The sequence below is a fragment of the Rana temporaria genome, chromosome 2 (assembly GCF_905171775.1).
Source record: "Rana temporaria chromosome 2, aRanTem1.1, whole genome shotgun sequence".
Taxonomy (NCBI): Eukaryota; Metazoa; Chordata; class Amphibia; order Anura; family Ranidae; genus Rana; species Rana temporaria.
The window spans coordinates 170,566,126-170,592,846 of record NC_053490.1 but is presented as its reverse complement, the minus strand read 5'-3'; the positions used below and the strand labels follow the sequence as shown (position 1 = coordinate 170,592,846).

At 41.7% G+C, this 26,721-nt stretch overlaps 1 protein-coding gene across 8 annotated transcripts in view; it reads left to right on the top strand.

Annotated features, from left to right (window-relative positions):
* MYCBP2 (MYC binding protein 2) overlaps nucleotides 1-20,354 on the top strand; it is an 88,939-nt gene extending 68,585 nt beyond the window's left edge. For all 8 annotated transcript variants that reach the window (XM_040341401.1, XM_040341398.1, XM_040341400.1 and 5 more), the window contains 9 exons: nucleotides 2,561-2,689; nucleotides 3,127-3,259; nucleotides 3,479-3,582; nucleotides 3,667-3,855; nucleotides 13,928-14,035; nucleotides 14,761-14,970; nucleotides 17,350-17,457; nucleotides 17,865-18,030; nucleotides 19,372-20,354. In XM_040341401.1, the coding sequence (XP_040197335.1) occupies nucleotides 2,561-2,689; nucleotides 3,127-3,259; nucleotides 3,479-3,582; nucleotides 3,667-3,855; nucleotides 13,928-14,035; nucleotides 14,761-14,970; nucleotides 17,350-17,457; nucleotides 17,865-18,030; nucleotides 19,372-19,487 (1,263 nt within the window). In that variant the 3' untranslated portion in view covers nucleotides 19,488-20,354. The remainder of the gene's footprint in view (nucleotides 1-2,560; nucleotides 2,690-3,126; nucleotides 3,260-3,478; nucleotides 3,583-3,666; nucleotides 3,856-13,927; nucleotides 14,036-14,760; nucleotides 14,971-17,349; nucleotides 17,458-17,864; nucleotides 18,031-19,371) is intronic.
* Nucleotides 20,355-26,721: the final 6,367 nt, after the last annotated feature.

The following is a 26,721-nucleotide window of genomic DNA, read 5'->3' as shown; positions in this document are numbered from 1 at the left end:
ATTCCGGCCTTCTGGAGAGTCATGATCAGGGTCCCTATGACATATCGATTTTCTATCGTGTCTAACACAGTGTTATATCACTGTTGACTTAATGTCCATACACACCAGAACGTAATCTTGACCTAGTTATGATCATGTTAAACCATTAGCCATATATTACTGTTAACCCTTATGTACAGGGGATGTTCTTTTCCTTCCCGTTTTTTACGGCAAACTCTTTGAGCTTGTTCCATACTTATTTTCTGTCCATGAGAAAGATATTTACTCCATATACATCGGTATAGCCTTTTGGAGAGTCATGCCTCTGTGTTCTAGATATTGATTACTGTATTGGAGAGCCTGTATTTGTCTCCCGACAATTAATCTTCATACTATAAGAGTACTATGTCTTCAACTCGTAACTAGACACATAGAGGCTTTGACATTAGCAATCTCCATATATATACATTTTTTGGTCTGATATACATGACCTGAGGCAATCTTCTCGGGTTTACCGTATAAAATAGATGGATTACATCTTGACTTCCACTATGTGCTTATTAACACTAAGTCACAGTTGATATATTATATATAAGAATATCAATGAAATTTAAAATATTGGTATTAACACTAATACACAGAAGTTTATCTTTTCAATTGCAATTGCGATTACGATAATCTTCTATATTTAACACTTTATTTTTCATTCTTTGTTTAGAATAACACATATAGTAAAACACTAGATAATTGATTCTAAAAAACTTTTAAAAAACCTAAAAAAATTTAATAATAAAAGACAATTATAGTCTAGAAAATATGACACAAATAAAAAATAAAAAATAAAAAATAAAAAATAAAATAAAATATAAAAGATTTAGAAGCACTTCAATATTCACCCCCAGGACATTTTATATTATTATTTTTACTAACTCTAAGTGGAGTCATACACTAGTTACAATGGTTATCTTGCCTATTTGGAAACCCCAAGATATATATAGGTGCGGTTTGTCTATCCACATGTCCTAGGCATATGTATGGTCTTATTTTGTTTTTGTTTCTTTTTTTCTTCACTTTAACATGTTAATTGCAAGATATGCTACATCACCTGTTCCATATAAATTGGTTTTAATATGCATGCAATTAACTATCTAATTGTTTAATTGATCCAGTCTCGCCATAGGCGAATGTTTTCTCACATGATGGTGGTATGGGTATATATGTATTTTCAGTGTGAACCTATGTTAGCCATGACTAAGCGCTGAATTGCAGCGTGAAACGCGTCGGCCAATCTGTATCTGTTGTTTGCAGTGCCTGTATGTACTTTTTACATTAAAAGACCAACTTTATTTTAAGTCATTTTGGAGTGCGGCTGTCCAGAGTTCTTTTCGTTTTTGGTATGGATTGTAGGGGGACCCCCTACGTCGATTTTTCGGCGTAGGGGGGGTCCCCTTACAACCCATACCAGACCTAAGGGCCTGGTATGCTCCTGGGGGGGAACCCATGCCGGTTTTGTTTTTACAAATTGCCGTGGAGTTCTCCCTCGGGAAAGCATACCAAATGCCGTCGCTGGAATGGGCTTTTACAAGGCGTGACTAGTTTACACTTTGTAGAACCAGCCCTAATTTTACACTTGCAAAATAACACTTACGGCGCAAAAAGGAAGCTGGAAAGCTTTGTGGATCGCCTTAAGTGCTAATTTGCATACTAGAAACGGCATTTCGACTCGAAATGCCCCCAGCGGCGGATGCGGTACTGCATCCTAAGATTCGGCAGTGTAATTCAATTACACATGCCGGATCTTCTGCCTAACTTTGGAAAAGCTTTTTGAGGATCGTTTCCAAAGTTACACACAGACTGAACAGCACTTAAGTCGGAGTATCTCTTTTGTGGATCTGGCCCCGTGACTTTATATCGGCCGGGTGGTCTGGTCGGGTGTGATAAGCGGAGAACAGGAAATATTTGACATGGCTATGATCCTTTTAAATATACCGTATATACTCGAGTATAAGCGGAGTTTTTCAGCACATTTTTTTGCTCTGAAAATGCCCCCCTCGGCTTATACTTGAGTCACCTTTTTGCTCCTAATCTCGCGGATTTCGAGACCCGGTACCGGCCGGCTGGCACACGCATAGCACCACTCTTCCTCTACAAGTGTGCAAAGTTTGCTGTCTGGGGGGACCTACGGCTGGGGAGCACCGGTTATTATTATTATTTTTTTTCAAAGCACTTCTATATATTCCCATGTTAAGTGTAAGTCTAGGCATGGGCACAGTGAAGTATTGGCACAGTGAAACATGCAAATGGACACAGTGAAGCATGCAGATGGACACCCTAGGCTTATATTAGAGTCAATACGTTTTTTTGTGGTAAAATTAGGTGCCTCGGTTTATATTCGGGTCGGCTTATACGCAAGTATATACAGTACTGCTGCATTCATTTTAATCCCTTCTTGTCGGGAGAGAATATGTGTGTTTAATGGTATCAGATAAATGGGTGTTTTTGCTTCGCCTTTGTTTCATAGAATAGTTGCTTTATTTTTTATATCAGTTTGTTTTATATACGTTTGTTTTGTGTGTTATAGCCAATGTGTGATAATCATGACGATGGTGAAACTGCGGCAATCATTTTGTGCAATGCGTGTGGAAACTTGTGCACAGACTGTGATAGATTTCTACATCTCCATCGGCGAACAAAATCCCATCAAAGACAGGTAAAGTGCAAGAAAAAGTTACTTAACAGTAGTGGCACCCTTCCAGCCAAAACTGAAAACATAAATGTTAGTTTATGACTATATTTGTCATAGGTCCCTCTGCCAGGGGAGTAGAGACAGATCGTCTGCTCCTAGTACATAAAAGCAGCGATCGGTCTTATCCCCCCAGTTAAAAACACATTGAGGGAACACATTTAACCCCCTCGTTTTAAACCCTTTCCTGACAGTGACATTTATACAGTGGCTAATTTTAGCTCTAATCGCTGTATAAAAGTCAATGGTCACAAAATAATGTCAAGTGTCCGATCTGCCCGCCGTAATGTTGCAGTCTCGGGGAAAAAAAAGGCCATAATATATATTCTCGATAGATGGATAGATATAGATATCTAGTATGCTGTCTCTAGTGCATCCCCAGTTATTTATTGTAATCCACACAGGTGTTCAAAGAGGAGGAAGAGGCAATCAAAGTGGATTTACACGAGGGCTGTGGGAGAACTAAACTCTTCTGGTTGATGGCTCTTGCTGACTCTAAAACCATGAAAGCAATGGTAGAATTCAGAGAACAAACTGGTAAGTTTTACATGTAGATATACAATTGTAGAATATGCAGCAGTGTCCAGTATACCTAATTTCTACATCTATTAAAAAATGGATTTCCTGTAGAAGATGCTGTCTTTAATGATTTTATGTAATATGCTGGACACCCATAGAAAATTAAAGCCAGAGGTAAAAATAGAATTGAAATTTTTATTGGTAGTGCCTATGCTCTAAAAACTGTTTGCGTTTCAGGAAAACCTGCAAGCAGCAGCTCAGAAACCTGTCGCTTCTGTGGATCCAGAAATGGGACAGAGCTATCGGCTGTTGGTAGTGTGTGTTCTGATGCAGACTGCCAGGTGAGTCAGAAGCTCATACAGACAAGTCTTCCATAGATAATTAGGTCATCACTCTGATACCAAATTTTCATTTTTGTTTTTTAGGAGTATGCAAAGAGTGCCTGCAGCAAGACCCATCTATGTGGGCATCCGTGTGGAGGTGTGAGGAATGAGGATCATTGTTTGCCTTGCCTACATGGTTGTGACAAAAATGCAACAAGTCTGAAGCAGGATGCAGATGACATGTGTATGATATGCTTTACAGAGGCGCTTTCTGCAGCTCCTGCTATTCAGGTTGGCCATTTGCATTGGTGGAGAGCTGGTCATTGAAAATAACTTTACACCTTCCTGCATGTTGTTCAGAAGTGTACATAGTTGATATTCTCTTTGGCAGTATTATGAATAGTTCTTGGCAGTATTCAAACATTAATGTTATATTACCTTTTATTATCTTAGATCAGTGGTCTCCAAACTGCGGCCCGGGGGCCAGATGTAGCCCTTATCTGCCCCTTGGGGCACTATTTAGCCAACTGACACTAATGATGGGGCAACATTCCCCCTACCAAATCCATCAATGGGGCATTATTATTCTCATTAATATCAACAATAGGGCACTATTCCTCCTATTAGAACCAATGATGGAGCACTAATGCCAGGGCATTATCAATCTACTCCCATTGGCCACAAGTTGGCCCCCCTAAAGCCCGAAGGTCACTAAACTGGCCCTTTGCTTAGAAAGTTTGGAGACCCCTATCTTAGATGGTCATGTTTCACAAGTATTTTATACAGAAGAAAAATGTCTATTTTGTAACCGTAGGTTACTAGCTGTCTTGTTCTCGCATTCAGAAGAGGTTTTCAAACCTCATCGTTTAATTTCAGACGCCTTCTGTATTATGTGTAGTATATTCTCTTATGTTCGTGTAAAGTGGATGTTTAATTTAAGCCATTATAGTTTGCCAATTTGTAAAGTTTTTTTTTTTTTCATTTGTTTTCTCCTTGAAAACATAGGTTTGGGGGTAGAGCTGCACGATTAATCGTTAAGAATAGTTATCACAATTTTTTTCTTTCCCCCCATTGTGATCTTTCTATGCAGAGAATTCGCTCTGCTGAAGCCACAGCCTTAAAATCTGGGCAGTCTGCCGAGTATTGCAACATTCTTTATCAGTGGAACTAAAGTCATTGTAACAATTTTGTCCTTTACATCAAAGAAATAGACTTGGTGTGTAAATCAGGAAAGTTTAACCACTTAACCACTTAAGCCCCGGACCAATACGCTGTCTAAAGACCAAAGGTGTTTTTACAATTTGGCAATGCGCTGCTTTAACTGGTAATTGCGCGGTCATGCAATGTTGTACCGAAACGAAACTTGCGTCCTTTTCTTCCCACAAATAGAGCTTTATTTTGATGGTATTTGATCGCCTCTGCGATTTTTATTTTTTGCGATATAAACGCAAAAAGACCGTAAATTTTGAAAAAAAATGATTTTTCTTATAACAAAAAGTAAAAAAAATCGAATAAACTAAATTTTAGTCAAACATTTAGGCCAAAATGTATTCAGCCACATGTCTTTAGTAAAAAAAATCGCAATAAGCGTATATTTATTGGTTTTCGCAAAAGTTATAGCGTCTACAAACTAGGGTACATTTTCTGGAATTTACACAGCTTTTATTTTATGACTGCCTATCTCATTTCTTGAGGTGCTAAAATGGCAGGGCAGTACAAACCCCCCCCAAATGACCCCATTTTGGAAAGTAGACACCCCAAGGAAACTGCTGAGAGGCATGTTGAGTCCATTGAATATTTAATTTTTTTGTCCCAAGTGATTGAATAATGACGAAAAAAAAAAAAAAAAAAAATGTTTACAAAAAGTTGTCACTAAATGATATATTTCTCACACATGCCATGGTTATATGTGGAATTGCACCCCAAAATACATTCTGCTGCTTCTCCTGAGTACGGGGATACCACATGTGTGGGACTTTTTGGGAGCCTAGCCGCATACGGGGCCCCAAAACCCAAGCACCGCCTTCAGCATTTCTAAGGGCACAAATTTTTGATTTCACTCCTCACTACCTATCAAGGTTTCGAAGGCCATAAAATGCCAAAATAGCAAAAAAAAAAAACAAATGACCCCATTTTGGAAAGTAGACACCCTAAGCTATTTGCTGAGAGGCATGTCGAGTCCATGGAATATTTTATATTTTGACACAAGTTGCGGGAATATGACAAACTGATTTTTTTTTGCACAAAGTTGTCACTAAATGATATATTGCTCACACATGCCATAGTTATATGTGGAATTGCACCCCAAAATACATTCTGCTGCTTCTCCCGAGTACGGGGATACCACATATGTGGGACTTTTTGTGAGCCTAGCCGCGTACGGGGCCCCGAAAACAAAGCACCGCCTTCAAGATTTCTAAGGGCATACATTTTTGATTTCACTCCTCACTACCTATCACTACCTATCACAGTTTTGAAAACGTTGTCACTAAATGATATATTTCTCACATATGCCATGGGCATATGTGGAATTGCACCCCAAAATACATTCTGCTGCTTCTCCTGAGTACGGGGATACCACATGTGTGGGACTTTTTGGGAGCCTAGCCGCGTACGGGGCCCCGAAAACCAAGCACTGCCTTCAAGATTTGTGTGAGTGAAATCAAAAATTTATGTCCTTAGAAATCTTGAAGGCGGTGCTTGGTTTTCGGGGTCTCATACGCGGCTAGGCTCCCAAAAAGTCCCACACATGTGGTATCCCCGTACTCAGGAGAAGTAGCAGAATGTATTTTGGGGTGCAATTCCACATATAACCATGGCATGTGTGAGAAATATATCATTTAGTGACAATGTTTTGTACATTTTTTTATTTTAATTTTTTTTGGTCATGATTCAATCACTTGGGGCAAAAAAATTAAATATTCCATGGACTCAACATGCCTCTCAGCAAATAGCTTGGGGTGTCTACTTTCCAAAATGGGGTCATTTGGGGGTTTTTTGTGCTATTTTGGCATTTTATGGCCTTCGAAACTGTGATAGGTAGTGAGGAGTGAAATCAAAAATTTGCGCCCTTAGAAATGCTGAAGGCGGTGCTTGGTTTTCGGGGTCCCGTACGCGGCTAGGCTCCCAAAAAGTCCCAAACATGTGGTATCCCCGTACTCAGGAGAAGCAGCAGAATGTATTTTAGGGTGCAACTCCACATATAACCATGGCATGTGTGAGCAATATATCATTTAGTGACACATTTTTCTTTTTTTTTTTTTTTTTTCTCATTATTCAATCACTTTGGACAAAAAAAAAAAAAATCAATGGACTCAACATGCCTCTCAGCAGTTTCCTTGGGGTGTCTTCTTTCCAAAATGGGGTCATTTGGGTTTTTTTGTGCTATTTTGGCATTTTATGGCCTTCGAAACTGTGATAGGTAGTGAGGAGTGAAATCAAAAATTTACACCCTTAGAAAGCCTGAAGGCGGTGATTGGTTTTTGGGGTCCCGTACGCGGCTAGGCTCCCAAAAAGTCTCACACATGTGGTATCCCCGTACTCAGGAGAAGCAGCAGAATGCATTTTGGGGTGTAATTCCACATATGCCCATGGCATGTTTGAGCAATATATCATTTAGTGACAACTTTGCGCAAAAAAAAAAATATATATATATATATATATTTATATTTCCCGCAACTTGGTTCAAAATCTAAAATATTCCATGGACTTAAGATGCCTCTCAGCAAATAGCTTGGGGTGTCTACTTTCCAAAATGGGGTCATTTGGGGGGGTTTTCAATTGTCCTGGCATTTTATGCACAACAATTAGAAGCTTATGTCACACATCACCCACTCTTCTAACCACTTGAAGAAAAAGCCCTTTCTGACACTGTTTGTTTACATAAAAACATATTATTTTTTTGCAAGAAAGTAAAGTTGAACCCCCAAACATTATATATTTTTTTAAAGCAAAGGCCCTACAGATTAAAATGGTGGGTGTTGCAAAAAAAATTTCCACACAGTATTTGCGCAGCGTTTTTTCAAACGCATTTTTTGGGGAAAAAATACACTTTTTTTTATTTTAAAGCACTAAAACACACTATATTGCCCAAATTATTGATGAAATAAAAATTATGATCTTAGGCCGAGTACATGGATACCAAACACGACATACTTTAAAATTGCGCACAAACGCGCAGTGGCGACAAACTACATACATTTTTAAAAGCCTTTAAAAGCCTTTACAGGTTACCACATTAGATTTACAGAGTAGGTCTACTGCTAAAATGACTGCCCTCGATCTGCCCTTCGCGGTGATACCTCACATGCATGGTGCAATTGCTGTTTACATATGACTCCAGACCGACGCTTGCGTTCGTCTTTGCGCAAGAGCAGGGGGGGACAGGGATGCTTTTTTTTATTTTTTTATTTTTTTATATATTTATTTCGCTTTTTTTATTTTATTTGTTAACTGTTCCTTCCATTTATTTATTTTTTTACCATTTTTATTGTTATCTCAGGGAATGTAAATATCCCTTATGATAGCAATAGTTAGTGACAGGTACTCTTTTTTTTTTTTTTAAATGGGGTCTATTAGACCCTAGATCTTTCCTCTGCCCTCAAAGCATCTGACCACACCAAGATCGGTGTGATAAAATGCTTTCCCATATTCTCAATGGCGCCGTTTATATCTGGGGGGGGGGGACATTCCCTCCCACTGAATGTAAAAGCAGTCTAGAGGCTAATTAGCCGCTAGGACTGCTTTTACATGAAAGCCGACCGCTGGCTGAAAAGAATGATACCAAGATGATGCCTAAACCCGCAGGCATCATTCTGGTATAACCATTCAAAGTCCTGCAACATACCAGTACGTTGATGGTTCTTGTTGGACATGTATTGTAATCTTTTTTTTTTTTCATGCAGTCTGTTGGCTGAACAAAAAAAAGATTGATCGGTGGGTATGCCCACCATTAGAATACCTCCCTTCATCCACCCACTTCTAATGATGGGCATACATGCACCATTTATATATGCCGAAGCATGGGGGCATCCTCCCGCAAAAAAGTTATGCCGCGTACGGTCGGACTTTTCTATGCCGCGTACACACGGTCGGACTTTTCTATGCCGTGTACACATGGTCAGACTTTTCCACGGGAAAGCCTCCGTAGGAATGTCAACCGTATGTACGCGGCATTAGGAGCAAAATCGCTCCTCCGCCCCTGCTGCCCGCATGCTTCGGCATATATGCTCTTTTTTTTAACTGTGGTGGTGAAATCACCTCCTACAGCACTGGAGTCGCGGCTTTATATATCGTGGGAGCAAACGCTGTTGCTGTCAAGATAAATAAGTCCGCGCAACAGCTGAATGGCGTACCTGAAAACAGTAAAATAAATTACATACCTCAAAAGCAAGCATGAAAAAACATAACAATAAAACTTTGCAGAATAGAATACAGTAAAAAAGAGCAGAACAATAGAGAGAGAATAGAGAGGGAGAGAACAATAAAACGACAACTATTTTTGGTTTTTTTATTTTATATTTTTTTGTGTGTTTTTATTTTTTACTTTTTTTTTTTTTTTTTTTAACACTTTTTTTTGTAACTGTGAACTGTAACTTCAACTTTTCGGTTCCAGGTTTGGGTCTCTCAAAATGCGATGGCATCTTGGGAGACCCTGTGTGAGTGTGCCTAGCCTGTGAAATGTTTCACCCTACACTAATAATTAACGTGTGTGTGGAAGCGTTCAAAACATTCACCAATACAAAGACCAGGATTGCCAGGACATTTGGGACAAAAATAACGGGTGTCACGCCTAAATCCGCGCTTGGTACAGACACGACATTTTCTTTGGGGGGCTCGTTGGGTAGGGGTACTCGGGAGGACATAAGAAAAATGCCTCTCATGCAGTCGGCTTACTGCATTTGGTAGGAGATGGTGAGGTACAATACCGCCTGGATACAGGAGTTCTGTGATGATATCCCTCTGGAATTGAAGGAAGGATTCATTCCGTCCTGAAGCTCTGTATACGACATGAGCATTCAGTAGAGCCAATTGAAATAAATGTAGAGACACTTTTTTGTACCAGCGTCTCGTCTTACGGGCAATATGATACGGCGCCATTAACTGGTCGTTGAGGTCCACCCCTCCCATGTTTTGGTTATATTCGTGGACACAGAGGGGTTTCTCCACAACACCAGTCGCCGTACGAATTTGGACTGTCGTGTCTGCGTGAAGGGTGGTAAGAACGAAAACATTCCTATTGTCCCGCCACTTCACAGCGAGCAAATTTTTACATCTGCAGCAGGCTCTCGCCCCCGGCCTAACACGGGCATCTACAAGCCGCTGGGGGAAGCCCCGGCGATTAGGTCGCACGGTGCCACATGCTCCAATCTGTTGATCAAATAAGTGGCTAAAAAGTGGCACGCTGCTGTAAAAATTGTCCACATACAAATGGTACCCCTTTCCGAATAAGGGTGACACCAAGTCCCAAACAATCTTGCCAGCGCTCCCCATGTAATCTGGGCATCCTTCCGGCTCTACCTGACTATCTTTTCCCTCGTAAACCCTAAAGCTCCATGTGTAGCCTGTGGCCCTGTCACAGAGCTTATAGAGCTTGACCCCGTATCTGGCACGCTTGCTGGGAAGGTACTGTTTGAAAGACAAACGGCCAGCAAATTTAATCAGGGACTCATCAACGCATACAACCTGCTGGGGATTAAACAAGGCTGCAAAACGTTCGTTGAAATGGTTTACGAGGGGCCGAATTTTGTAGAGCCGGTCAAATTCAGGGTCTCCACGTGGACGACAAAGTGCATTGTCACTGAAATGCAGGAACCGCAGGATCGCCTCGTATCGTCTCCTGGCCATGTGAGCAGAGAAAATGTACATATGGTCAATGGGATGTGTGGACCAATACATCCGCAATGACGGAAATTTGTGTATGCCCATGTTGAGGGTAAGGCCCAGAAAGGTCTTAAATTCGGAAACCTCGAGAGGTTTCCATTCTTTGGCAAGGCGAGACTGGGGGTTAGCGGCGATGTAAGTACCAGCATATAAATTAGTCTGGTCCACAATAGATCTATAGAGATCTTCCGTGAAATACAGCGAATAAAAATCAAGTGACGTAAAGTTCGCTGTATCCACCTGAATACCGGGTTGGCCAGTGAATGGGGGAAGTACAGGTGCTGTAGAAGTGGTGGGGACCCAATCAGGATAGGCAAATTCTACAGGAAGGGCACTATGGGCACGACGGGCCTGTCTCTGTCTTCTTCTTGGTGGCAGCGGGACACTACTTGTGCTTGCCACATCGCCAGCTTCAACTGCACTTATGGGACTCGCCACGTCACCAAGTGTTACTGCAGTGCTGGATAAACGACCAGGGTGTACTAGGCCGCTGGTGCTTGCCAATTCACCAGAAGGAATAGCGGCGCTAGTACTGGATCTCTGCTCCATACGAGGGTCCTGCGGTTCTTGCTGCTCAACAACATCAGAATGGGATCGGGTACGCCTGGCCTTAGCAGGGACCTCAACTTCGTTGTGCGAGCTATCTGACATGGAGCCGCTGTCGCAAATGGGTTCATATTCTGAGCCAGAATCTGTCAGATGCGTGACCTCCTCCTCTTCACTATCTGACATGCACATGAACTCCAAGGCCTGCTTATCATTGTACCTTCGGTTTGCCATTTTGGACTCTAAATTTAGTGGTACAATGGTAAGGATTCACAGGTAAAAAAAGCACCTGACTATAGAAAAGCAAATGTAGAAAACGCTTCAAAAAAAACTGTAAGCGATCGCAGGGATCAGGCCTGTCTCTGCGAACGCTGCAGTTATGTGTCTTGTGTTTTGTAAGTGACAGTGATCGATCGATACTGCACTTGGGTGGGTTGGGCTGGGCAGAGGGGGAAAACGCAGGTGCTAGCGGGTATCTGGGCTGATTCCGCTAACAATGCGTTTTTGGGTACCCTAAACTGCTGGGTACGCTAGTATAGATCTGATCAGGTATCGATCCGTTCAGATCCTATACCACTAAGGGGGGTGTATGCTTAGCGAGTGGGTGTAAGCGGTACTGGCTCTAACCTAACGCTGCCTGGGGCGACGCAGACCCTGACTGGCGCTAAAATTAAATTTATATCACCCGCCGGGTGATCAGGGGGTTAAACCTATTGGGTTATATACGGCGGGTGCTCTGATGCTATAAACAGCAAACTAACCAACCAGCGTCAACCGTAACACTTATACGGTGATCACTGGTGAAAGGGTTAACTAGGGGGCAATCAGGGGGTTAAAACCTTTATTCGGTAATATATGGGGGTACCTAACGCTTTCTAAAAACCTGGTGGCGAACCTAAAATAACTAAATAACTAACTGGCTAACCACGTCACCAGTGACACTTATACAGTGATCAGTGGTGAAAGGGTTAACTCTAGGGGCAATCAGGGGTTAAAACCTTTATTTATGGGGGTACCTAACGCTATATAAACCTGGCGGCGAACCTCAAAAAAAACTGCCTAGCGGCAACAGTGACACTAATACAGCGATCAGAAACCGATCGCTTAGTGACACTGGCAATAGGGGTGAAAGGGTTAACTCTAGGGGCAATCAGGGGTTAAAACCTTTATTTATGGGGGTACCTAACGCTATATAAACCTGGCGGCGAACCTCAAAAAAAACTAACTGCCTAGCGGCAACAGTGACACTAATACAGCGATCAGAAACCGATCGCTTAGTGACACTGGCAATAGGGGTGAAAGGGTTAACTCTAGGGGCAATCAGGGGTTAAAACCTTTATTTATGGGGGTACCTAACGCTATATAAACCTGGCGGCGAACCTCAAAAAAAACGAACTGCCTAGCGGCAACAGTGACACTAATACAGCGATCAGAAACCGATCGCTTAGTGACACTGGCAATAGGGGTGAAAGGGTTAACTTTAGGGGCAATCAGGGGTTAAACCTTTATTGGGGGGGGGGGTAGGGGGCTACCCTGGACCTAAAGGGGCCTAAACCTAACTGCCCTGACACTTTTTTCTGTCACACTGACACTAAAAGCAGTGATCAGAAAATAAATGATCACTGCAATCAGTGACACTGTGACAGGGGGTGATCTGGGGGGGTGATCGGGGGGGGGTTATGTGCCTATGTGTGCTGTGTCAGTGTGCTGTTGGTGCAACTCACAGTACTGACGTCTTCTCTCCTCTGGAACCGGACGAAAAGACCGCCAGAGGGGAGAAAACGTCACTTCCTCCCTGCCTGTGTTTACAGTTACACAGGCAGGGAGGGCTCAGGTGGAATCCGATTCGCCGAGGGAGATCGAGAGGGGACGGCTGGAAACCAATAGCCGCCCCCTCCTCCCGGACCTCCCGTACACCGTTCCCGGCCGTCGCATGTACCGGAGGGGGTCCTGATCGGACCCCCGAACCGAGGTAAGGCGGGGACGTACCTATACGCCCATGTGCCTGTACGTGCCATATTGTGGACGTATATGTACATGCGGTGGTCGGGAACTGGTTAAAGGGTTATTAAAGGAAAAAAATGTTTTCCTTTTAAAATAACAAACATGTCATACTTACCTCCACTGTGCAGTTTGTTTTGCACAGAGTGGCCCCGATCCATGTCTTCTGGTGTCCCTCGCTGGCTCTGGTCTTCCCCGCAAGTACTGACCACAGTCATGTGAGAGCTTGCATGGTGGTGAGTAATTGCGGGCACGCTTTTGTGATACAGCGAGCGGCCATAGCCGCTCACAGTATCACTCGGCCCCGCCCCTCGGCGTCACTGGATGTGATTGACAGCAGTGCCAGCCAATCAGCGGCCAGGCTGAGCGGCGAAGAGGATCTCGGGACCGCACGTGGGACTTTTCCAGGGGTCAAGTAAGTATAACGGAGGCTCGGGGGGGCTGGCAGCATCTGATGTTTTTTCACCTTAATGCATAGATTGCATTAAGGTGAAAAAATGTTTTACTTTACAACTCCTTTAAACACTAAACCTTTTTCTGACATTTGTTGGTTTCAAGTTAAAAATATGTATTTGCTAGAAAATTACTCAGAACCCCCAAACATTATATCTATATATATTTATTTTTTTAGAAGAGACCCTAGAGAATAAATGGTGGTTGCAATATTTTATTTGCACAGTGGTCTTTCAAATGTAATTTTTTTGGGTGGAAAAAAAACTTGAATAAAAAAAAAAAAAAAAAAAAATTAACGAGTAAAGTTAGGCCTTTTTTTGTATAATGTGAAAGATTTTACACCGTGAGAATCGTGATCTTTATTCAGAATCGTACAGCTCTAATTGGGAGGGATTTCTTTCTGTCAGAGCTTCAACTCAACTGAATGCAATTTGGAGAAAAGAAACCTAACCGCAATTCCTTATTTTTCATTTTTTTTTAGCTTGACTGCAGCCATGTGTTTCACTTGCAATGCTGTAGACGAGTTCTGGAAAACCGATGGCTGGGACCACGAATCACTTTTGGATTTATGTCCTGTCCAATCTGCAAGGTTAGTCAAAGAAGAAAATAATGCCTGAAGGAAAGACCAGACACACCTTGTGAATATTAATATTCCCATGCTACTCCATGATATATTTATAAAATTTGATTTCTGTGTACAGTTAATGTTTAAATGTAGACAGCTATAGATGACATGCCCAGTCAGCATGTGTGTTCCGTTAGAATTGTATGCATTTGGCACTGTGTACATAGTGGGAGTGGAAGGGCACAAGAAATAAAGCTGCCCATAGACTGAAAAATATATATTGGGCGACTCATGTACATTCTATGGAAATGGGAAGATACTGTTTGATCAAAGATTCCTTTGACCCTGATCAGCCAAACCGATTAGGAAACTTTCTGATTGGCATTATTCCCTGCTGAGATAAGCATCAGTGATCCAGCCAACGTCCTGTAAGGACACCTTACAAAGTGTGCATCTTTAGATCCCGACGTTGACAGAACCGGAGCATAGACATAAGTGCTTGTTGCGGGGACACAACTTCTATCCCATATACTAGAGCTTCTCGATAAAGTGATTTCAAGTATAGATGTTGGTCAGTTTGAAAACGTTGCTGTAGATTTAGAGAAACTATTGCTTTATAAATTCCCTATAATCAGCACCTTGGTTTTCTGTTGAGTTCATAACCTAATCTAGTATTTAAATTGTTAGTAAAATACACTGTACATTTTTACAGAATGATTGATGCTAAATTTCAATTTATTTTTGTTTAGAACAAAATCAATCATACAGTATTAAAGGATATCATGGATCCAATAAAAGAGCTTTACGAAGATGTAAGAAGAAAAGCGTTGATGAGGTTGGAATATGAAGGGCTGCACAAAAGTGATGCAATCACGACGCCAGGAGTGCGATTTTACAATGATCCAGCTAGCTATGCCATGAATAGATATGCTTACTATGTCTGCTATAAATGCAAAAAGGTAATTCCATATGTGCACACTTTTTTCTCTTTCCTCCCTGTTTGTGTAGAACAGCTTAGCATGATGGGTGAACCTTGGTACCATCAACTAGAGTAAAAACTGGAATCGTGACTTCACATACAGTGGAAATGATTTATGGAAACCGTGAACTTGTCTGCCCTGCACGGACAAAGCACAGGTTTATTTTAAGATGCAGATAAAAGATGAGCTTTAGGCCTCATGCACACTGGAAGTTTTTGGACGTTTTTACAGCAGCTGTTTTTAGCAGTCGATGTTTTTTTCTACAGTCATTAACCACTTGCTTACTGGGCACATATACTGCCTCCTGCCCAGGTGAAATTTCAGCTTCCGGCACTGCGACTCTTTAGCTGACAATTGTGCGGTCGTGTGACGTGGCTCCCAAACAAAATTGATGTCCTTTTTTTCCCCACAAGTAGAGCTTTCTTTTGGTGGTATTTGATCACCTCTGCGGTTTTTATTTTTTGCGCTATAAACCATAAAAGAGCGACAATTTTGAAAAAAATTCAATATTTTTTACTTGTTGCTGTAATAAATAGCCCAATTTTTTTTTTTTTTTATATTTTTTTCTCAGTTTAGGCCGATACGTATTCTTAATATTTTTGTTAAAAAAAATCGCAATAAGCGACTGGTTTGCGCAATTATAGCGCCTACAAAATAGGGGACAGAATTATAATTTTTTTACTAGTAATGGCGGCGATCTGCGATTTTTATTGGGACTGCGACATTATGGTGGACACTTGACACATTTTTGGCACCATTCACATTTATACTACGATCAGTGCTATAAATATGCACTAATTACTGTATAAATGTGACTGGCATTGAAGGGGTTAACACTAGGTGAGGAAGAGGTTAAATGTGTACCCTGCATAGTGTTTCTAACTGTGGGGGAAGGGGACTGACTGGGGGAGTTGACCGATCTGTGTCCCTATGTACAAGGGACACAGATCGGTCTCCTATCTCCCTGACAGAACGTGGATCTGTGTATCTACACACACAGATCCACGTCCTCGTCTCTGTAACCACCGATCGCGGGTGCCTGGCGGACATCGCGGCCACCAGGCACGCGCATCGGCATCTCAGTGATGCCGCATGCGCGTCGCCGTAGGCGGCGCTCGTGCACCCCTCAGAGGCCGTATATAGACGGACTCCCAGAAATTAAGATCCACACAGGAAGTGGTTAAACTCTCCATGTTATCCTATGTGTCCATTCACACATAAGCCCCATACACACGGTCTGACTTTTTGCCAACGAACTTCAAAATGAGCAAGTTTTCAAAAAAATCTGACCGTATGTACGCTCCATCGGACAAACTTTTTCGGTTTTCATCGGACAAAAGTTCACTCTGGAAACGGACAAACTTTTCGGCAGCAAAAGTCTGATAGTGCAAAGTCCGACCATGTGTACAGGAATCCATCAGACTTTTGTCCGAAGTACAAATATGCATGCCCAGAACCAATGTTAAAATCAACTAACAATAGCAGAAGTTGACCAAAGGGTGGCGGTAAAGAGCAGAAAAACCATGTGATGTTGGGAAAGTTTGCAGAAAAGTCAGAGCATGTGTATGCTATGGGTGTGCCCGGTCAACTCCCTTCGGACAAAAATCCACGGAAAAGTTTGTTTGAAATCCGACCGAGTGTACGAGGCTTTAGGCTGTTGGCAGTTTTGGGCAGTGGCATTTTTTTGAGTAGTAAAAAAAAATAAAAAAAACTAGTGGGTTCTGAGAGACATTTTTCAGTTGTAAAAACGCTCGAACACTGAAACGCTCAAAAGTTGCTCACCAGTGTTTTTTAACGTTTTTGATCCATTGAAAAAGAAAAACAATCTTTTATAAAAAAAAAACGCTAGAAAACGCAAATAAACAAAAACTTGCTGCAAAGCTACTGACGTTTTTATAACATTATTTTAACGTCCAGTGTGCATGAGACCTTATAGTATCTAGTAAGGTTTTAAAATCCCGTTTAAGTACAATATTTAATATGTACATATCCAGAGCAATAATTATTTATTTTTTGTTTTCTCTTCACTTATGGAAGCTCTGCTTTGCAAATGCTTGTGCGTTGCCGCTTATCTTCAACAGTGTTAATTTAATCAACAAATTTAACACGATTTTAGGTGACTAAAATACCACTAAAAGCATTCAGGTGACTAAAATCTGACTGAAACTAAAATGGCATTTTAGTCAAGACTGATTAAAACTAAATTGAAATTCGAGTTCTGCTTTAAGGCATCCGCTGTAATAATTTTGGTGAAATTTGCAAGTCTATCTTAATTTGGTGCAGATTATTTATAGTCATTAAATTTGCCGAACTTAAATTTACCTCTGCATGTAATGAACTGACTGTTTATATGTCTAGGCATATTTTGGTGGAGAAGCCCGTTGTGATGCGGAGGCTGGACAGGGAGATGACTATGATCCAAGAGAGCTAATATGTGGAGGGTGCTCAGATGTGTCCAGGGCTCAGGTATGAAAAACGTGATTGGTATCAGCAGCATTCTGGCCTGCATTTAGGATAAATCAAACAATTTATCACTGTAAAGCAGTGCTCTTCAAACTTGTGGCACTTTGCCTTTATCTGGCCTTTTGGGCACTATTCCTTTAACACCAGTTATTGGGCCCTATTCCTCCTACTGACAACATTGCGGGGGGCACTATTCTTCCCCCCCCCCCCACTGATAACAATGATGTGGTGTTTTCTACTCCCACAGGCCACAGTCTATTTAGACCCCTGCTGTAAAGGAATAGCTTTTATTATAGTAAATATTGACACCAGGCCATTAATGTGAGGCAGACTGACATCCCATTTCTTTCACCTTTCTATTAAAAGAATACAATGTTAAAGTTCTGATGCACTTCTTTTTCCTGTAACAGATGTGCCCGAAACATGGTACAGATTTCCTAGAGTACAAATGTCGTTACTGCTGCTCCGTGGCAGTATTTTTCTGCTTTGGAACAACCCATTTTTGTAATGCCTGCCATGATGACTTCCAGAGGATGACCAGCATTCTTAAAGAAGAACTTCCACATTGTCCAGCAGGTTAGTACCACAATTTATTTAATTTGAAACGAAAAGTCGCTGTCCGTTTGTTTAACTTTTCAATGGATGAGAACTGTATTCATAAAGACTTGTTTATGGCCTGAATTAAACTGTCTAAAAAAGGCAGCTCTTTACCTGTATGGGAACAGGACATACCTTGTTTTTTATTTAATTTTCACTGTCTGGAAATGAGGAGACTGTAGAATTGATGTGGTTAGTCGGATAGTGAGTAACCAGTACTCTGCCCCTTCTATAATGCACCATACACTTGGCCTCTGACTGTCTGCTAAAGTCTAACAATAGCAGGGGGAAAACACAACATTATTTAGTAGTGTATGAATGGATAGTGATTCTTCATACCCGGAAACACCAGGTATTTCTTTTGAATCCTGGAGCTGAACTTGTGTGATATGCTGCGGTGGAGGTGTGCATTAAAGTGGAACTCCAGCCACAGACCTACAAATGTATTTAAGAGAAAGTTACCTCTGTAAGATGTTTTAAATGCTCAACTCTGTCCTATAATTTGTGCCTGCCAGATAATACAGCTAGTGCTCTATTACTGGCACTGCAGCTGTGGATTTCATACAGTAAAGAGATACCCTATAAATCTGTATTTCTGAATCATTGCTTTTACCTATGTGCCATTATTAATTATTATGAATTACATTTTTTATATTACTTGAATACTTTTGTAAGAAACTAAAGCTTGATTAAAGTGTTACTAGACCCAGGACCCTGCATTCACCATCTCTGGTCTCCCACAGTACACAGAACATGGAAAGGCAATTATTGTAGAAAATATAAACTGCAATACCTTTTCTCATCAGTAGTATATAGCAGTCTTGTGACTTCTATCAGTATCTGGTTAAAGCTTGTAGAAGTTTTCATTCTCCTCTGTCCTATGAGGCTACAGGATCCCTGACCCTCTGTCTGCACAGTGCTGATTGGCCCTGTGCTGATCACATGCGCACTCCCAAGAAAAAAAAATCTCTCTAGCGATAAACGCCAAACTGAACATGTGCGGAGTGTCGCCAAGGCTCTATCAAAAGATGGATTAGGGACTGTGGAAGGTGAGGATAAGACAGCCTTTTACACAATGTAGAGGATTAATCCCTTAGGTTTCACAGGGAGTATAACAAGTGTGCTTTACTGCATATACACACTGATTTTACTGTTGTGGGTTTAGTAACGTTTTAAGGTCAAAAGCTGACTCTGTTCAGAGCCCTGCAGTGTTCCCAGAAAGATTGGATTTATAATCCTGAATTTGTATATCTTGTAATTTTATAAGGTGCTTGGGTATTGTGTGTTGTCTTATATTCCATTCTCAATTTCCTCTTGTAGGTCCAAAAGGCAAACAACTTGAAGGAACAGAATGTCCTCTTCATGTGGTTCATCCGCCCACGGGGGAAGAGTTTGCATTGGGATGCGGAGTGTGCAGAAATGCTCACACTTTTTAACTGAGCCTGTTTCCTTTCCACTTTTGTTAAATTTTCTTTCCTTTTTGTGAATTTCAAGACAGACTTCAGCAGTCTGTCACGCCAGGCAGGTTCTGGACGACAGCCTTGGGTCAGGATGGGACCAAAGAGTCTGCGAACAAGGTTATTCAGGAAGGAGGCCTCAGATTCAGCTGTGTATTCGCAACACATGCTCTTCAAACCAAACCTTACATGTTCTTGTCAAACTGATAACTGTGCGGTGCTTGCATGTGGTCATTACATATAGCACCAGATGTGCACAGCACATGCTTGAATGCACACGGTAGAGGGAGGCTCCCCATATCAAGGTTATATATAAAAAATGTATACAGTATATGAATGGCCAGAGGATAAGCCACAGTAATGAACGCTGACTTTCCAGTAGCACTGTACAACTGTACTTGCATCTCGTGGGAAGAAAGGAGAATATTTGTTTATCTACTAGACTGTTAATTTAACTCTATGGTTGCTGGAGAGCCGTGCATTGCGCCCAGCAGAGAAGCGAAGGGTGGTTCATGGCATTTGGCGGGTACATAAACATAACAAGGTATAAAAGTTGTAACAAATGCTGTACATAAAAATATCAATGTTCGTCCCGTATAAAATTTATTACATTACAAAGGCAGTTTCATTTAAACTTCTGGGTTATGTTTCAGCCTGAACTTTTAATGAAGTGCAATACTGAGTGTGCCTCATATCTTTGCAGCTGTAAACTTTATGGAATGTACATGTCAATAAAGCCACTGTACATTTTTATACAGTGACAGTCTGGTGAATGTTTAGGATCTTATTTAAGAGGAATGGCTTTTAAAAAAATAAAAATAAAGAGTTAAATCATATTATCTGTCATGAGTTTCTGAATTCCATTTTTTTATGTATTTAATTGTGGCTACCTTGGTGGTACTGTACAGTGAAGCTTGTAATACATTGCACATTTAATACGCAATATAAGGGCAACAAAAGTAATCATTGCAGTTTAATGAATAAACTGCTTTCAACTTAAGTGATGATGGCTGCACTATCTTTCAAACATAGCAGTCTGTAAAGGGTGCCTGATTTATGGTAACAGATGCTATGCCTCAAACTATTGTCTGGGTAGGGAATTATGGAGCCAGATGGGGTCGACTCTCCCAGTGTTCACCTGGTCTGTTGTGACCGTAGTGATGCCCTTGCAAGGTGATTCCTTTGCCTACTTCAGTAGTCAGCCGAACCTTCTCTTTTAAGATGTAGGTGAATGAATCGCCTTGCAAGGGCAACTACGCATTACTTTTTTTTAAAAAGATCAAAAATTTTGAGTAGTGGACGAAGGAAAAAATACCCCTAGGGGCTTTGAGTTGCAGCAATGGGTGAAAATAATAATAAAGATGGAATTTGTAAAAAAAAAGTATACATTTTATTGAAATAAACAATCGTGTAAGGTAAAAGGTACCATCTAAAAGGACTCAGGACATGGGATCCAAAGGACATCTATAGAAACTAGTACATGTGTATAAAGACAGCCAATGTAAAATTGTACAATACTGTATACATTTACTATGGGCGCAAAACCCCAACACATTTCGATTTTTGTAGTAATAGCGGTCTTCAGGGGGAGAAAAAGATTTGCGAACATAGATTCTGTAATAAAACGTGTATCAGTGAAAATTGTTAAACAATCAACAAAGAGAGGAACATACACACCCACGTGCATGTATACCGCACATACATGTGCATGATATTCGCACATGCATATAGTCGTCATTGGTAATGGTTGTAGAATATATACCGAGGTGGATGTCGGGAGCCGGGACCAGCGGTCAGCCAGTGAGCCACGCCGTTGGGAACAAACCCTCCCAAGGGTTCAGACAGGAGAGAGGGGAGGTCAGGTAAAATAATGGACCAAGTTGCGGAGCAAAAGAGGGCCACCCCCAGGCCTGCGAGAGGCCGCAGCCCTTCGACCCTGCACTGGGTCAGAGAACAAGGGGGGGAGCAGGCAGAGGCCAACCAAAGGCGGGCAGGGCTGAGAGGGGCGGGAAGAAGCCGGATCGGCCGAGAAAAGAGGCACACCACCAGAAGAATCAATGGCCCTGTAGAAAATATATTAATCAAAAAAATGTAATCCGAAGGAGGATAGTCACAGGAAAAAAAGTGACCCATAAATGAAAGTGAAGTGGAAGTGAAAAAGATGCAGCAATACAGAGAGGTGTGTGAGTGAATTGGTATAACGGTAAGCAATTGGGACCTAGGTGGAATAAAGGATGTAGTGCAAGCTGGGTGAGAGACGACCCAGTACAAAAATATAATACAATTAAATAACAAGGATGGAAAGCCCATAAAGGGGTGAGGAAAAGTGAATCGGGAACAAAACATTGAGTGGTAAATGTGGTGTGACCGATATAATGTGCTGTGTGCTAGATGATTAAAGAAAAAAATATAAATAAAGTGTGTATGCTAGTGAGAACCTGAATGAATAACAAAATGAAGGGTGGAGTGTGTGTATAAAAAAAGTGAAATAAATGTGATGCAGTGATAAAAAAGGGAAAATAAAGATGCTGGTGAAGAAAAAAATGATGATGAAAGAAGGGGTTACCTGGACTAATGAAGTAGATGGCATAGATAGCTCAACAGGGTATTTGGGTAGTATATGGGAATTTGCAAGAGGATTCCCTTGGGTGGAGAAGAAATTAAAGATGGCTGCAATCACAGGGATCTGTATTCAAAAGTACAGAGGGGTAATCATGTTGGTTGTATAGCAAGGCTGTGAGTCCCATCGGGAGAGCCATATAAAATCAGGCTATTACTTACCTTCTTGGATCATCTGTACACCTATCCTGCTGTTTAGGCCACCATAGGAGCTCTGACAGGCTAGTGCAAGAATCCTAATGGGGCATGCCCAGAATCCCAGCCCCGACCCCCCCCCCCCCAGACACAGAGAACCGCCCGATAGACCCCGCCCGCGTGACGTCACCGCATGCGTGGCCCAGCAGGCTGAGTCTGCAATGATCGCAGGACGTCGCCGGCAGGCTGGAAGCTCCCCCTAGCGACCAACAGCTATATGGTCGCCGGGGAGCAAGGGCAAGGAACCAAAACAAAGCTCAAACCAGAACCCCCCCTGCCTGCTGTGAGGCTTGGGGGTGGAACCGCAGCCCCACAGTCATCTCTACCATGTGTTGACCCAGGGTGCTCCGAGACAACGGCTGCGTGGCCACAGGATGAAACTCCAATCCAGGGACCGACAAACACCTATGGAAGTAAAACAAACAAGTAAGTAAATTGATTTAGCATCTTTGGAATTACATTGATCAAATTGATTAAATGCAGATGGATGTCCTATTACATTGTTGTAGAACCCAAATATGATTAGACATAATTACTAAATAAAATATAAAGGACAAATATTGAGATTGTCAATAAACCCAGCACATTGAACAGAGTAAGCCCACCAAATAATTTGGGATATGCATCGGGAGATGGCAAGTGCAGGAAAATGGGGAAGGTCACTGTATTTACAGGAACACTCCTGCTGCACTCCCTGTCATTGTTTTCTGGATGCGAACCCCTTTAGGAAAGGAGAAAATAAAATGGATTCATTCAGGCCTGGGTAAGCGGTGGCTTATAGCCTGAAAATCCACTTCTGCTCACATTGAAGAAGAGATTTATTCCAATCTCCACCCCTGATCGGTATATGTACCCAATCAATGGCGACGAATGAAATCATTTTAAGTAGTGATCCTCTCAAATTGAATACATTTTATGTTTTATGAAATAAATTTATTAAGCTATGTTGCAATATAGGATCAACGTGGTTAATAATTTTTCCTCTACCACCAACAATACAATTTTTGTTTCTCATCTGTTGAGGAACACATCTTAAACCTACAGGAGAATTTGGACACTTACAAACGATATCGTCATGACTCGGTTTTTTATTTACTGGTGCACCAAGAAGATGAATGTCTTTTCTGTTGCTCTGCAGTACAGTAAAACCTTGGTTTGAGAGCATTTTGCAAGACAAGCAAAATGTTTTATTACGTTTTGCCTTAATATACAAGCGATGTCTTGATATAAGAGTAGCGTCATGTCACAACTGAGTATAAAAAGCAGAGAGGAGCCTTTAAGTGTAGCAATATGGTTACATTTAATGAAGGTACAACATTTAGCAACTTATTGCTACACTTAGAGGTGCCTCTCTTCTCTTGTATACCCTGTAAAAGAAATGCTTTGATATACAAGTGCTTTGGATTACAAGCGTGTTTCTGGAACAAATTATGCTCGCAAACCAAGGTTTTACTGTATTATAAACCAAATTTTGTAGCAATTTTTTATTTTTTCTTCACTTGACTTTCTACACTTCACCTTCCCATTTTGAAACTATCCAGAGCAGTTGTCCTCATCCTGGCTTTTGAAAGGTGCTGCATCTGGACCATGTTGGACTGAGCATTGCAGAGTGAGCCTAGAATTGACCTTCACACACTGGGTTCCATGTCAGGCGTTTGCCCTGTCTTTGAATATTCTCTCCAGGAGTAATTGGCCTGTTTGGTTAAGCCCCAGAAACTCCTTCATTTTTATTGCCTGCTAAATGCTGATGTTCCCTCTCTTCCCATCAGCTTTGCTGTTGAAGGAGTTAGTGCTGTGGGACAGAGTATTTACCCTAGAGAGTGCTGCGTGTGCAAACTCTGCACTTCTTCCCCTTCCCACTCCCCCAGTGAGTGTAAATGAAGCAGCTCCTCCTGGTATGAAAAGCTGCCTTTAACTTTGATCTTTGATCGGTTCCTGTGGCCTACCTACAGTAATTGCAGTCACCTTCCATCACTGACACTCGCCTTCTGCCAACAAGTCTTGCACTGAGCCTATATCAGGGTATGGGTTGGACAGCCCCACTGTACCAAGTGCCCCAAGCTCTGTTTCTAGTGGATCAAACTGCTTGCAGCTTATCTACTGATGGTGCCAATGTTTGCAACCTGGAATCATGCTGTCCTGTGTTTTTACAATGGACGTGCAAGACTTTACCCCAAATTACCCAGTTATTTGCTGACTGATCAAAGCAGCTACCATGCCTTTCCCAGGAGTTTCTAAGCCATCAGCTGCAGTTGCTCATATTTTTGTTGAATGAGCATTTAATAGGTCGTTTGCGATTTACTCTCAAGGTAAAGGAGACCATTTTGGCACATATTGATGCAGTGTACACCACCCTGAAGCTAGAGGATCAGCCTGTTGCTTCTACCAATGTGGTTTCCAGCCTTGGGGCATTTATGGCCCTTAAGGCCACAAAGGCTTTCCCTTTTTTGCCTGTTTTTCCAGCTGTATCTAGAGATTAAATATTGTAAGCTCTCTGATGGGTGTTTCCCCCTAAATGCTTGCTGGTTTTGTATCAGTTTGATGAAGATTTTTTTCCCCTCCATAAGTGTTGCCTGTTCCCACTGTGAATCTGGTCATATCTCACCTTAACGGGCAGCTATGGGATGGTATTGGAGCCCTGTAGCGTTAAATAAAATAAATGGTGGACAAACTTTGTTGGAGATGTAAGGTCAAAAGGGGGACTATGGACCATATCTGGTATGGTTGTCACCTGCTAAGAAATTTCCGGGGAAAAAGTTCACAAAATATATTGGAAAGTGTCGGAAATAGAGAGGAATCTGAACATAGTAATGAAATATCTATCTTTGACTCCAGATTCTATAAAGATTATCAAGAAGGATATTACATGAAAACGGCAGCTAGAACAATAATAGCTTGAAAATGGAGAGAAAGTAAAAGCCCAAATATAGCAGACCGGATATGTGAAATGAACGAAATACAATATATGTAAAAACATAGAGAAGGATACATAGTCAAATGGCCGTAATATGGCAAAAATGTGATGAATTTCAGCTTTCGGAAGGGATGAAAGAATAAATGAAAATCGGGAGAAATACGAAGAGGAGATGTAAATGAAGCGGAATATGGGAGAGAAATGAGGTGGAGACGGGGGTAAATTCCTTTTTTTGGGGATGAATGGATATGGAAGATAGTGGGAACACGTGTAGATAAATGCCGAAATGTACTTTTTTTACTGATAAAGTAACCAATAGATATTCATCAAGATTATGTATATTGAATAATTAATGGGAACAATGTATATTGCAAATGAATCTTGTATGAATGTAAAAAAAACATTTTTAGTATTTGGGAAAAAGATAAATAAAAATAAATTGAAAATGGGCTGCTACTATACCAGTGGAGCATGCACCTGCCATTATAGAACCAACTGATGAGAGGACTTTGTTGTTGCTGGCTGGTCCCATCCTGCAAACCTATTCAGGACTGATTTTAAATGGACTGGGTGAAATCCAGTGAAATGTTTTTGTGCCACAGCATGGAGGCAGATGGCTGTGGCACAAAATTGTTGCTTTGGCTTACTTATTTCTAGCGTATCTGCTTTTGGTGCATATGTGTTGGACACTTTGGCTAAAATGCTTAATTGTGGAACTGTAGCACAGGTTTTTGAACACCTTTTAAGTGAAGAGGACGACAGGGCTAGAACGCTGAGAAGTGCATGGAGGGGGAGCGGAGGAGAACAAGGATGACGGGGGAGAACTGGAAGAGAACACTGAAGAGGAGGAGCGCATGGAAAGGGAGCGGAGGAGGATGGGGAGAACTGGAGGAGAACATGGAGATGGAGGACTGGGGGAACTGAAGGAAGAGCGCATAGAGGGGGGGGCAGGAGATGAACACTGAGGACAACTGGGGGAGGGGACCGGGAGGAGCCCCCCGAAGGCACACAAAGGAGGATCCTGAGAAGCCTAAGGAGGATACAGGAGTTACTCAGGAAAAACCGGTGCGGCGGCGGGGAAGTTATAATCACCGGTCTCCTTGTGTGCTTTTCCTCCTCTCCACGGCTTTCAGCTGCTTTTTTCCGAAAGCTATACAGGGAGATCGGTGATTTATAACTTCCCCGCCACCGTACTGATTGTTCCTGAGTGTCCAGGTATCGAGTGACGTACTCCTGCAAACACGCAGTATCAGGACCGATGCTAGTATCGGTATCGAGACAGCCCTAATTGTAAATATCCAATGAAAAAAGTGGCAAGTCTTAAAGTGGTTGTAAACCCCACTTTTTCACTTTTACCTACAGGTAAGCCTATAATAAGGCTTACCTGTAGGTATAAAGAATATCTCCTAAACCTGTACGGTTAAGGAGATATTCCCCTCGCAATGCACCGCTGATTGCAGCCGCGCAGGAGGGATCCTTGGCTGA